Source organism: Manis pentadactyla, chromosome 3 (genome assembly GCF_030020395.1).
Source record: "Manis pentadactyla isolate mManPen7 chromosome 3, mManPen7.hap1, whole genome shotgun sequence".
Lineage (NCBI taxonomy): Eukaryota > Metazoa > Chordata > Mammalia > Pholidota > Manidae > Manis > Manis pentadactyla.
The window spans coordinates 173,664,437-173,678,748 of NC_080021.1; the positions used below are offsets into that span (position 1 = coordinate 173,664,437).

The window sequence follows — 14,312 nt, forward strand, 5'->3', positions numbered from 1 at the left end:
GACCATGGAGATAACTGAATTATGGGTATGGGTATTTATGCATTTAAAAACTTTGTATGTCTAAGCATAGTTAACTTTAAAATTAGCTTTTTACATTAAGATTCTTATTTATTCATTCTCACCTTCTTTCCTGATTCTTACCATAGTGAGCAACTAAATTTGGGAGAGGGAAGGGTGGGCCCAGGAAGGGGACGAATCCTGTAGTCAAGTAGAAAAGATCATCAGAAACTTCCTGTCCATTTAGTACAATCTTGCTTGTCCTTCAGAGCCCAGTTTAAAGCACAGGTCCTTCAGGAGACCCTCCCTCTATCCTCTTAAACTTGTTTTCCCCTGGTTGATGAAGTTTAGTATCTTGTCATTCCTCAGGCTCCGTGGGCCTCAGAGCCTATGTAGCTCCTTCTTTGGTTTCAGGTCCAGCCAATACTGAGCAGTTGTGCTCAGCACTTCCGAATCTAATTCAGGTGTAATTAAGCCCTGATTACTACTTAGATACTGACACTAAAGTGGGAATCACCATCATTTTGATTTACAGATAAAGAAAGTGAGTCTCAAATAGGAGACTGATTCAAGGTCACACAATAATTGCCAAGCTAGCAGGGAAACCTAGGTTGTCTGACTTCAAAGCCATTTTTTAGTTCTTGCATAGTACAACGTGGAGAACACATTTCCATAGAAAGAAAGCCTCCCTCAAGTGAAACAGTGGAAGCGTTACTAGGAGGTAGTTAGTAGATCTGGGGACTTGCTACCTCAAGCAGTAGAATTCAACCAGAGCAAATTCACCACGCGTCCTTGATTTAATGGGGCTGAGAGCTCCAAGCGCCTGTTTTGTGGTCTCAGCACTTACATTTTGCTGCCATCTACTGGTATTATTTGTGCCATTGTAATCCTCACAGCACTAACTGGTCACATGCACATTATCCATCAATGACCTGAGTGTTGGTTAATTACTATTGAGCTTTTTACAAATACAATAACATTTGTAAAGCGCTTTGTAAAGGGCAAAATGCTATACAAGTGTTAACTGTTATTAGAACTAATTATTAGATGACCTGGTACTTAATCTCCAGGATACCCTACAATAAAACTAGAGAGTTAAAGATTGATCTCTGGTTAATTTTAGAAAAATATATCATATCTCAGTTGATAAAGCAACACACATATCAGAATTGCATGGATTTTAAGCCTTGGAATTTCTTTTTGTCAATGATATTTTAATATCCTTGAATTCAAATAAGTAATGACATAATAGGATATATAATTTAAAAACTCAAAATCTCTTAATCATTTGTTAGTCTTCTTATTGAAGATCTTTATTAGAAATTCCAAAACTTTAATGTTATACCTCATTCTAATTTTTTTTATTAAGCCATCATTGATACTCTTATGAAGGTTTCACAACCTCATTCTAATTTTTATTGTATCTTCTTTCTGAGACACCAACACTTAACTCCTTTTTATTTTCATTGGGCAGAAAAATGAGAACACTACCTCTGCCCAAGTTATTCTTGGTTTAGAGCTGGTAGGCATAATATCGAAGGAAAGATAGAATGAGGTAAATGTAAAGAAATGCTGAACTAGCACCTGGGGGAATCTTTAAGACTTAGGACAAAAAATAAACACATTGAAATGTAGAAGGTTTGGAAATCAGAAAGAAACATCAGTAATAAGGGCTTCAGATTACCTTCTTGGTGCATGCTGGAAAAATGAGACACAGTGGAGGAAACAGTTTAGGAGGTCAGTGGCTGCATATTTGTATTGGTACCATATATGTACGTGGTTACATTATATCTTCATATATTAATAGCAGGCAATTAGCTACCATTGCAGCAATGAATAGAATCCTTAGTGAATGGTAACCTTGCCCAAGAATAATTATGTGGTGATAATATTTAGGTAAGTAGGAACATAAACTAGGATGTCTTCTTCTCAAGCCTTTGTGCCTTTATGCTTTGGGATAGTAAAAGGGGAGATCCAGCCAAGGGGATAGAGATATTTGTGTGCCCAGCATAGCCCAAAAAACAATACTCAGGTGCCTGCCTATTAATTATTGAGGAAGATGAACCCCAATACTTAAGTTAAATTTGAGAAGAACCCTTTTTCCACATGAGCCCGACAGTCCTCTTTCTTAAATTAGTCTGGCAAGAAATAGAAATTGAATATTCTTGATTGGGTGTTAGATGGTATATTCACTGAATGTCACCACTCATAAATTTATCTCCAGCTAAACATAAGAATCAAGTCTTATGTTTTTTTCCTGTGGATTGTCTCTCTACTTTAGCCTCTCTTGAAACTCTGCATTTGCTCAGTTTTTCATTCAATAAGTATTGGTTGAACGTCTGTCCCCAGCAAGCAGTAAACTTGGTGCCACAGGTATTGTGGTGAGGAAAAAACAGAAAAGGCGCCCACCCTTCATAGAGCTCACAGGCCAGTGGGGGCATGGGCGGCGACCAAGGTTAAGGCCCGGAGCAGGCCTCACCGGGATTCATCATTAAAACCATTTGAAGTGAATTAATACCAGGTGCTCTGGGAGATGACTAAGAGGCTCCCTTCAGGGCCCGAGAAGGCGTCCTGAGAAAGAAACATTCAAAATATGACACGTCAGTAGCAGTTACAGTTAAAGGAGGAGCAAAGGTCAAATCCCATTTTAAGTATTAATCCCATTTTGTCTAACTGTCTGTTTGGTCTGTCATGTTTTTTTATAGGCATCAATATAGAAAGAGAGCCTAAAAAACTTCCCTGTAGATTGTAAATGAAAATAAAGACTTCAAATCCATATTAACCAAGAGCAGCCTTTCCATTTTCAGAAACGTGATTTGTCTCAAAAGCATGCCGCGTTCAGATGTTAGATGCCGATTTAACTGGTTGGAAATGCATTATGCTAGTTGAGCTTGTTGTTAACTTCATGTAAGCTAGAACAGCAGTTCTGCCTGACTAATGATAGATTATTACTACAGTAGCTCTTTTACAAAGGATTTTCTATGCCAGGTTGTTAAGTGACAGAACCTAGAAAGGGGCGCTTGAGATGTTGCCTTCCTTAGGCACTCCACTGTGGCACCACACAGGGCACTGAGAGGGGCTTGTGGCTTGGCAGGTGGGATGGAAGGCTGGGGATCAAAAACTCCTGTCACCTGGCCACACTCAGTGGGAACTCTCTGCGTGACCTTGAGCAAATCCTCTGGCCTCTCCATCCTGTTAGGGGTCTTATCAGATGTGGATGCTCCATTTGTACAGAGGTGTTGGGGGAAATCACTAACATGTTCGTGAAGGAATGTGAAGGTTCTTGATGCCAGCCAGAGAGACAGATGACAGCATTCAAGTTTCAAAATATGTCACTGGAGAAATGCCGTGGAACATCTTCTTAAGCAGCAGATATCATGATGAGAGGCACACCACACCAGAGTAAGGGTGATCTCTGAAAAACTCAGCATTTCCTCAATTTGGAAAACAATAATGATGACAGAAACTTTTAAAAAGTAAAAAATTACCAGAGCTGCATTGTCATATACTAACTAGAAGTTTTCTGGGAGAACAACTCTTTTTTTCCCATGCGTATGTATATTCTCTCAGGAGAATTGGGACGCAAAGCCCAAGACTCCGATTGAATTGTTACATGGGGTAACTTTTGACAGGCCTGTCATTTGTCCATTTTATCTTCTGACCCAGTGGTACTCCGTGGGATCAGAGGGCAGAAGAGGATTAATGTCATTGTGCACAGACAAATACACAGTTTCTTTAAGAAAGAAATTCCACTTGTTGAAGTTGACTAGGAAACATGAAGTGCTTAGCACAGTACCTCACAGTCATGCCTGGCATTTACACCCTGCCCTGTTATTAGTCAGATGTCCTCAGCTCACATCCCCAAATTTTGTCTTCTCTCTCCTTAAGCGGTTAATCATGGTGCCACCCTGTAGGGTGGTGGGGACAGTGGAGAGGGGACCGCACCATTTCTCTCCATGCAGAGGTAGAGCTGGTTTGCCTGGGCTTTTTCCTGCTCCCCCCACCTCACCACTGGGGATACAGTGTGAGCATGGGCTGCTGACGCCTGTTTTGATGTAAAGTTTTCCTTCGGATGGGGAGGTGGGTATGGGTGTTGTGGTTCGGGGGCCCACGTGTGCATCAGGCAGCAGGTTTAGAATGCAGCCATACCACCGCAGGTACAGAGCAGTGTAGCAAAGTGCGGTGACATGGATTTGTGTGATTTTAACTCCTCATCTTTTTTGGCATCCAAGCACGGGCTGTATACTAGGAGTTGGACTTGTTCTGTCCCTCATGAGCCACAGCAGCCAAATGGAGTCACGAGTGCATGTAGCAGCATCACTTCGGAAGCTCTCTCTGTACCTCGATGACAGTGGGAGCCAAAGCCGGACATTTCAGGAGGTAGGAGACACCGGCTACAGGTCTCTTCCCCAGGCTGTTTTTTGTTTTCCTGTTGGTGCTTATATTCTACTTCTCATATTTTGGTAACCCTGAAGTTAAGTTCTTCCTCAATTGAAACAAGGATAAGGAGAAAATCTGAGTGGCACACAACCTATATTAGATCAGAAGGTTTTCAAATTGTGCAGCTATTTAAATCAACTTACGCTTAAATGTGGCATATAGGATAAGAGCCTTTAGTGAATACAAACACGTAAGTCAGCATCACTAGAAGGCACTTTCCAAGAAGAGCTGCATTTTCTGGAGGAAGGTTAAATAGATTTTAGAATTATGCTCAAGCCAGATGTAACTCTAAAAGATGGCCAGGAATAAATTTAAGAAACTGCAGATTGAAAAGGCATTTGATTTTTTTTTAATGTCAGCTAGCATGAAAAATTATTGAGGAAATTCCCTTTACCACACTTAATGAAAAGGTTTTTCTGTTATGGTGCAAAAATATGCAGAACTGCTGTTCGTGGGACCCAGTCTGTGTGTGTTGACCGTGTTTGGAAGCATGTGTCTGTGCTGTGCCCAGGTGAAGGTGAATGGCCTGTGCTCTTCTTTGGGAGAAGCCGGGAACGACCTTGTGGCCTGGCCAGATTCTCCCTCTCATTAGAGCAGATTCTATTTTATCCCAGCCTGCCCACAAGCTATTGACGACTACATAATGGCAGCTGTGTTTCCCTGCTCGGCTCCTCTGCTCTCAGCAATAGGACTTGTTGAATCGGTGAATTTCTTTGGGGCACACAGGGTTGAAGTTTTGTTCTAATACAGGCACCACATTTCCATTTTTAAAGCAGCACAGAGCACATTTAAAAGTACATTTCTTAAAGCAAATGAAGAAAACTTTGCAACCGAGGAGCAATTTAATTAATAAACAAAAGAACGGTTTTTATAACTGATATATCTGCTTTGATGTTTTGAGTTATAAGGCCTTGACCAAGCAGTTTTATTTTTTCTATTCTCTGGCATTTCATTATCCAATTTCTACCTTAGAAACTGCTTCTTTTTTATGCGGCATCAACCAGTGGTAGGTGTTGAACATTTCTGCTTTATCTTAACAGCCTCTTTGCAAGGGAGGGTTTCATCATGAAAATTCAAGATAGCAGGGAGGGGGTGATTAACTTTGATTTGCAAAAATTGAAGCTCAAATAGATTGACAGTTCACTGGCTGAGTAACTTTTGGGCAAGTCATTTTAGGATATGCACCTGAGTATTCTGTCTCTACTCTCAACATTCTTTTTTATTTATAATTTGTTCATTTATTCATGTATTCTTTTACCTATTAAAATATCACCTGAGTGCTGTGAAGTAAGTAGTAGTATCTCTATTTTACACAATTTAAAACCCACATTCCTGGTCCACAACATTCCACTGCCTCTAGTAGGGAATTTTCATGTAGCTGTGTTTCATTTAAATTTCCTCTCCAGCTTGGCCTTGATCAGAGTGTGTGGTGACTGGGAGCATTCACTAGGCACAGTCTGCTTCCGCTGTTGATAGGGGCTGTGCTGTGACATGAGGTGGTGAGGGAACTTTCCAAGTTAGATTCTGAAGACCTGGGTTTGAATCTCACCTCTGTCACTTGGCAGCTATGTGTAATTGAACCTCAACGACCATATCTTGTAATGCAGAAAAAACAACACCTCATTATCACATTGCTATGAAATATAACAGAAGTTAGGCAGCAAAACTGCCCCATGTGGTAGGCACAGGGAGAAGCCTGATTCTGCGTCAACTAAGCTGTACTCTTTTATTTTCCCTCCTGAAGAAACATTTTTCTGCTGTCTTTTCTCCCCAGGTCCTTGCATATACCCTGAGCTGTGTATGTACATCAGCATTCAGTGCTGGCATTATTGAGGCTACAGAGGCTGAAGACATTATGAACAAGCTTCGCCTGTTAGTTGAGAACCACCAGCAGGTCAGAATGTGTGCCCTGATTCTTTCTCTGTGGGTCTTGTGCTGCCGTGAAGTCCTAATTTTAGCTTACTCTAATTAGACTCTAATGGGATATGTTTTGTGCCCAGAACTGGGGAGCTTCTAAGTCTTCTGCCACAGACATCTTTCCCTCTCCTTTTTATCATCTTTTGTAGGTATTTCTTTCTCTTTGAGAGTGTGTGATAGGCTTTTCTCTTTCTCCAGCTATTGCTCTGTATTTATCAAATCTGAAAACATGTGACTAGGGAGTTCGAGTTAGGTAAGGCTAGAAGTAAAAATTTGCAAAGATAGGAAGATGTAGAGGACTCTGGTACTGGCGAACCTCAGCAAATTCAAGGCAAAGAATCTCTGCTCTTGACTGAATATGTAAAGGGCAATTAAATACCTGTAAATTAGATTAAGTACTCTTAAAATGTTCCCTCTGAAATATTCAGCTTTAAAAAGGAAGGAGCTTTTGACATACACTACAAATGGAAGAATCTTGAGGACGTTATGCCAAGCAAAATAGGCTGATCACAAAAAGACAAACACTGTATGATTCTCCTTAATGCAGTGCCTAGAGTAGTCAAAGGCATAAAGACAGAAAGTAGAATGATGTTTGACGGGCTTGGGGAGGGGAGAAGGGAGAGTTACTGTTTAATGAGGGTGGAGTTCCAGTTTGGAAAGATGAAAAACGTCTGGAGAGAGATGGTGGTGATGGCTGCACAATATGCATATACTTAATACCACTGAACTGTATGCTGAAAATGGTTAAGATGGCAAATTATATATATATATATTTTACCACAGTAAAAAATTTGAAAAAAAAAATGTTCCCTCAGATAACAGATGCTATAACATTTCCCCATTGAATTTTTTTTTTTATGTGTCTCCAAAGCCTTAATATTGGCCACAGTGGGTTACCTCAGGATTCACTGGGTATGGGCTTATATCATATTGTACTGTTACTAGTTGATGGTTGTATACCTGCTCACTTACATTCTGAATAGGTTTTGCAACACCAAAATGTGGAAGTTTGCATATGCTGTGCTCATGTGGGGACATTTTCTCTTGTTTGGGAGTTGACTAAGTTTGTGTGATCTACCTTGGTATTTTTATCTGACCCCCTTCTGAGAATTTGGATCATTTGAGCCAAGTCTCTCAGTAGTCCAGTATTATTTTCTTAAAATAAGCAACTCATTGGAGCTGAATTCCTTGCAATTAGACTGTAGTTTCTGTTGCAAACCAAAGACTTGATTTTAAAAATCTGCAAATCTCTGGTCTTCAGATGGCAAAAGAACATGTCAGTAGTAAAGGGTGTTTGCTGTATATAAACATTCCTGATCTGTGCTGTTCTTTTTTCTGACCCTGTGTTTTTATTTATTTATAACAGACATCGGGTTTTTCCCTGGCATTAGGAAACATAGTTCACGGTTTGTCTGTGTGTGGACATGGAAAAGCTGAAGACTTGGGCAACAGACTGCTTCCTGCTTGGATCAGAATTGTCCTAGCACAGGTAGACATCACCTCCTACGTGTTATTTTATATTTTCATGAAGGAAAAAGAGCTACTTTATTGGGCCATTTATAGGTGGACCTATCGGACCATTTATAGGTGCTGCTAAGCTATATAGCATAACAATAATAAAAAGGTAATTTCAAATAAAAGAGACACATGTACTTTTAACCCCTTATAAATGATACATCCTGTCATACATTGTAGGTTTTTTTTTTAATTGGCTGTTTTGTCAGTGTTTTAATTTTAACACAACATTGTGGTTCTGAAAAATAAAAAACAAGAAGCTACATACGATCTAACGATGTTAACCTGTTACTTATTCAAGTCTGCTGCTTTTTTGGTTCAGTGATACAGGTTATGTTAACCCTAGACATTTAGTGCCATTTCGACTGTTTATTTCTCTATGATACAGTAGGTTTTATAGAATTCAGATGCAAGGACTGTTTTGTTTCCCTCTTGACATATGGTGATGCTTTGTTTTTAGGGTACTCCCACGATGGTTTGTCTGGCAGCTCTGCATGGCATGGTGGCCTTGGTAGGCTCTGAAGGGGATGTATTGCAGGTAAAAAAAAAAAAGGTGGGTGGGTGGGTGGAATAATCTAAATATGTACATAGCTACAGCAAGGGGAAAATACTCAGTATGTCAGTATGCTAAGGACAGAAGAATATATGCTCATGGTAATGGTTATACTGGGCCTTTCAATGCTTGATATATGGAAAATTGCTCTTGGTCAAGAATCCTCTCTATACAGATTTGTTCTTTATTTTATTTGGTTTGTAGTAATTAAACTAGTCACCTTATATAGCTTCCACAGAGTTCCCTGCACAAGGAAGATGATTGACCTGAAAAACCTCATGTTGGGATGGGTATTTCTCCTTTTTCTTTCAGCTGAAGTCAGAAGCTATCCAGACCTCTGAGTTTCAAGGCAGACTGAATGAAGTCATAAGAACTTTAACTCAGGTGAGAGGAGGCATTTAAAATCCTTGGGTGGGAAAATAGATATTCCCCTTTGTTGTCTTTTTTTCATGATACAAAAAGTCTTAGTTGAAAAATCAGGAAATCGCTAGTTTTTCATGATTAGTTCGAGGGCCTTGAGAGTGCCTGTGACCCTGCATTCCCTGACAGCTTGCACTGCCTCTGCAGAAAAAGAAAGTTGGCATTTCTGAGTTAGCTGAAGTTGGCATTGGTTTCCCTTAAAAATTTAAACCTGACCCTCCAAGGAATGTCAGACTCTCAGGACAAGGAGAAATGGAAGGTGATCAAAGGGCAGGGCAGATACCTATGCAGAATGGTCAAGAGGCACTAGTTCAGATAGCACTGATGTGAGTATTTGGGTAAATCATTGTCAGCATTATTCGTGGCTAGAGAATAAATATATTCATCTGCTAGGAAATGACTTGTATTTTACAGTTTTTATCCTTAAAAAATTATTGTGCTTATTGCATAGAATTTGCATGTACTGAGTGAAAGAACCTGGAAAAAATATCCCTGATGGTCGTCCCAACCCTAAAGCAACTGCTTTGGTTACATTTCTTTTTAAGCCTTCTTATTCTCTGCATAATTGGTATTCTTGCTATATATAGAACTTTGCATCCTAGTCAGTCAGTTAGCATGCTTGTCTTCATTCTGGTAAAAATACAGCTGGTTATACTACCTACTTTATAAAGAGGTTTTAGTGATTCTTGCTTTTAAAAGCAAACATAAACCTGTACAGAAGAAACACTCTTTTGCATGAATATGAATATTCTCAAAGAAGGAATTCTGCTAAACTTGAGCTGCTATAAAGTTGGAAGAAAATCTAGAAATGAAAACTATATATTGAAAGTGCTTATTATGAATGATAAAGCAGTAATAGAACATTATTTAAAGAAGAAAACAAAATATCTCCTTCCTTTTTTTTGTGGCATTTTAGTCTTAAGTAACTGTCGCCTCATTACTTTGAGTTTTCTTTACACATTTTTTTGAAAATTCCTTTGAAGCTAATCTGTGAAACCTGAGACAACCACTAGTACCTTCTGTCATGATTGACTCACTCATTCATTCATTCATTCATTTATTCAGCAACACTTGATTACCTATGTGTCCCAGGTTTAGACTATTAGAGTGTGATAGTATGTCTTGTCATAGAACTTCTCATTACATATCAAACCACCACCACCTCATCAAAGATAGTGACTTTCTGTGAGTTTGGATTGAATGGAGTTTGGCTCTTGCCTGATCATTGAACTGTTACATTTTCATCCATAGGTCATCAGTGTGTCAGGGGTGATTGGTCTCCAGTCAAATGCTCTCTGGCTTCTAGGGCACCTTCATCTGTCTACACTATCCTCAAATCAAAGCAGAACCTCCGGTAAGACTGGAGGCACAGAACACTGGGGCTGGAAGCAGGGGTTGCTGACTCGGGGCTACGTACTTTGTTAAGAGTGTTCATCTTCACAACAACCCTAAACAACAGGTATTACCACCCCATTTTACATCAGAGGAAAATGGGTTACAGACAGGTTCCCTGACTTGCTAGGGGTCACATGGCAGTAACTGGTGGACCCAAGGTCTGCACTCAGGTCTGTTGGCCTCTAAGGCCCAGTGTTCTTCTCACTATTCCTCTCTGTCCCCTTAGAGAACAGGTTAGACATTGAGTTTAATCCCATATATTACAAATGAAGAACCTAAGTCTCAGAAAGATTACATGACATACATACAGAGTTAGTTTAGTAACAAACCCAGAAACTAGGAACCAGGTCCTTGAAGCTTGAAACAGAATTCTTTTTATTTTACTAGATGTAATCATAGTCTGTATAATATTCATATTTCATTAAAAGTCTCTTCATATATCAAAAGGCTGGAGTTCTTCTGGCCCCTGCTTTGAAAATAATGGAGTAAGTACATTTAAAGAATTTTGACCCACTGGCTCTCTTGGACCCAGGCCAGAGAGGGGTACCAAAGATTCCTCATTAAAACCTAGTTTTACATATTCCCTGGCAGAGAGTCTACAGACAGCATTACCATGAACACAGGTCACTGTAATTACTGTCACTTTCAGTCACTGCTTAGCAAGAGAAACAGGACATTGTTCTGCAACATTCCCAACATAATGAACTTTAGACAGCTAGAAGCTGTCATATTAAAATGGGAAAATGAAAAATATAGACTTAGTCATATTGGAAGCCTTTGGTAATGCTAGTTTTGAAGGGCAATGCTCTCACAATGACCTGGTAAGATACCATGTTTATGTCAGGCTTTTGCTTCTGTGCATAGTATTTTAATTGTTATTAATACTGTGGGGCACACAGTTTGGCCTACGTATACTCAAGCCAGGTCATGAGGAATCATCTTATGCCCAGATTCTTTGGAACAAAATGATTGTATGTCTGGAAAAGTACAGCTAGTTTCTGATGGAATTTTCCAGTTGAGCCATTTACGGCAGTAAAAACCATCTCCTGAAACAACTGTGGGGGACTGGGAAGAAAAGAATTTAGGAAACTCCCAGGACTCAACTAGCATAAATGTCACTACCTCACTGTTCCAGGTCAGCAGCCACATCTGGTTATTTGTCCATGTTGGTCACTCAGAGGTCCCCACCTTATGCAGTAAGAGCCTAGCGGCTGTAACACTTATCATTGTATTTACATAGCTCATGTATCTGATTCAGGATGTCCTGAAGTAGGCCCTAGAATGGTGGTCTCAGCCTAGAAGCCCAGAAGACTTCTTGCAGACACTGAGGGTCCCTGGATTGGAGCTCGTTGATGTGACAATGTGGAAAGGATTTTTTTAACCACTTAAGTTTTCATCCCCTGTGATTTTTTCCACCTCTACTAGGTTTGCCACCGTTTTAGATTTGCTTGCATAGCCTAAGTGATTACTTCAAGGCTGGTCACTTAATCTAATGGTATTAGTTGAAACCACAGAGTATCGTGCTGAGATTAATAGCATAAACATCTCTGCTTTGTTGCTGGGTTGATATGGCAGCATGAGATCATTATCTTTCCTTCATTAGTCCTGCCAAGTTCACTGGTTAATTTGATCATTTCTGTCTCCACAGTTCCTACTGACTATAGCTATTTGCCTGAAAGCAGTTTTATTAGAGCAGCCATTGACTTCTTCATTACAGGAGGAAAAAAAGGCAAGTGAGCACATTTCTTGAATTTTAATATTTTTTCTACACATTAAGGTTGTGTGCCCAAGGCTTGCCTCTGTAGAATTAAACAATAACAAGTTTGAAGGGGTGAATAGTTTCTTCTGTTAGACCGTCTTTGCAATAGAGATGACCAGGACGCCAAGTACAGTAAGTGGTATGTAAATATACAAACTCTTCACTCTCTTGGAATCACCATACCTGATCTTGGAGGGCTCTGTGAAGACATAACCGTCCATGCGGCCACTTCAGATGTATAAGCACACATGACTTTTCCTGTCAATTTCAAGTGAGTATGACCTACAAGGAGAAAACATGCCTGGGGGTAATTCGTATGCCAGAACCTGACTTGGAAGTAGGTCTTCACCCTGAACCTTGTCTGATGACTCCAAGTTGTTGGGATCATGGTTCTAGTTCTTTATTTTAGTTTGTGTTCTCTTTCTCTGCAATCATTTGTTTCTTTGTGATTCCTTGCTGCTGCCTCCCATGTTAGAGCACAAACAACTGAACACAGAGATTGTCTTCTGTTTTTAACTGGAGCCAGAATAATATCATCTAAGTTACTTAAAAAATGCTCTTTAATGATATACACATCTAGTATTCAGTGCTGTGAGGAGCCACTGAACACATTATGGCTTAGGAGCCAGTTTCATTCATATAATATTCCTTCATTGATATTTGCTAGTTTTGTTCTTCTTTGGGCTGGTTAAGTCAGTGTAGGCAAAACCAGTGCGTGTATTACAACGAGACCATCCCCATTTTAGAAAGAAAAAGTTTTCAAAATTAAAATGAGGAAATTTGGAGGAAGCAAATTCAGTTAATGGAAGTGATAGAATAAAATCTTACCATTGAAAGGAGTGTTAAAGGTATGTCATTTTCCACTGGGCACAGTAATCCTGGAGCTTCTAGATCATAAACTACTCTAGTATCTTGAAGATGAAAGCTTTTAGTTTCTGAAGTTTTACAAACTGTGATATTATGCTAGGGTCATGAGTTGGCGTGATTTGCTTTTACATAGCCTCAGTAAATATTGATGTATGGTTATGTCATTGTTGTACATGATATATTTATATATAAACATGCCATATATTACAATATAGTACACAATGTGGAGTAATTGTTTGGATTGCCATAAATGAAGTCCATTTAAAACATGTATTATAATAGATATGGCTTCATTAGGAAGAAATTTAGTTCTTACTAAAGGAGCATCTGAAATTTCCATGGCCAGAATAATTCCAGAAATATTTTTGCTCTATTTTTTTGTTAGTTTGCTCACTGGTATTTTATAAAATTTTTAAATGATGATAATGTGAGATATTTCCATGAAAAATAAAATGAAAAATCTTAAAATCTAGTGGAGGACTCTTTTTCTTTTTGAGTAAAATGTAATTTTTGGCTCCCCAGATCTATATTTCTTGGCAGAAGTGAATTGTTTCTGAATTTGGAGGGAAATTCTTGATCAAATGTAATATTTTCATGACTATGCAGTCATGGCATAACAGGGAATGTTCTGCCCTACAACTGAAAAGTCAGGTGGAACTGGCATCAGTGATGTTGTGTGCAATCTTGCTAAAAAAGCTATGTTGCAGTAGATAAATGAACTATTAAAGAAAGCCATATTACCAATCAGATTTTTACCATTTTCAGGTTGTGGGAGAGGTCTGCCTTATTGTCAGGTTTGCTGACTAGACTCAGAGTAAAATCTATTCAGCCTTACACATTACTAATTATGACCCCAAAGGAGTGGGGGCCGTGGGAGGCTGACCTCCGCCTCGTAAGCCCATTTACAAAAACAAAACCAAACCCTGCTCTATGGGTCTAAATGGGATGGCCAAACGCGGAGGTGTGCATGCAAACGAGTATTTTCTTCTTCAATATGCCCAGCTCATTTGAATTTTAATAACTCCCTTCTGCAGCAGCTTTTGAATTTAAATGTCTGGATGTCACTCACCAGAACCCACTGGGGCTGCTGATAGGAAGAACGACAACTTTGGTGAGCTCTTTTGAGGAAGAAGTGGCTTTTGAGAATAAAAATCACGCTGGACATAGGCAGAAGAGAGAAAACTTTAGGGGTAGCCTGGCTTCATTGCGTCTATATGCTACGTAATAACTCATTAGAGGAAGAAAAATATGTTGAGTTATCCCTGATCCACACTTACGCCAGCCTGAGATTGGACATCATGATCTCAACTTGAGCCAATCAGATCTGAGATGGTGAATATATTAACCTGCTTTCTAATGCTTAAGGGTTTTCTCACTTGAATACTCATGTGAAAGAGCACACAAGGTGTTTACTCTTTTATACGGGCCTGTGTTTCAAAACCATACCAT

At 39.4% G+C, this 14,312-nt stretch overlaps 1 protein-coding gene across 6 annotated transcripts in view; it reads left to right on the forward strand.

Annotated features, from left to right (window-relative positions):
• The window catches only part of FOCAD (focadhesin), a 274,352-nt gene that overhangs the window by 217,546 nt on the left and 42,494 nt on the right, over positions 1 to 14,312 (forward strand). For all 6 annotated transcript variants that reach the window (XR_005025293.2, XR_005025296.2, XR_005025295.2 and 3 more), the window contains 7 exons: positions 4,230 to 4,377; positions 6,212 to 6,331; positions 7,721 to 7,843; positions 8,330 to 8,407; positions 8,735 to 8,806; positions 10,094 to 10,196; positions 11,886 to 11,966. Coding sequence is in view for 3 of the 6 variants with exons in the window: in XM_057498735.1 (XP_057354718.1) it covers positions 4,230 to 4,377; positions 6,212 to 6,331; positions 7,721 to 7,843; positions 8,330 to 8,407; positions 8,735 to 8,806; positions 10,094 to 10,196; positions 11,886 to 11,966 (725 nt within the window). In the remaining 3 variants the exon portion in view is untranslated. The remainder of the gene's footprint in view (positions 1 to 4,229; positions 4,378 to 6,211; positions 6,332 to 7,720; positions 7,844 to 8,329; positions 8,408 to 8,734; positions 8,807 to 10,093; positions 10,197 to 11,885; positions 11,967 to 14,312) is intronic.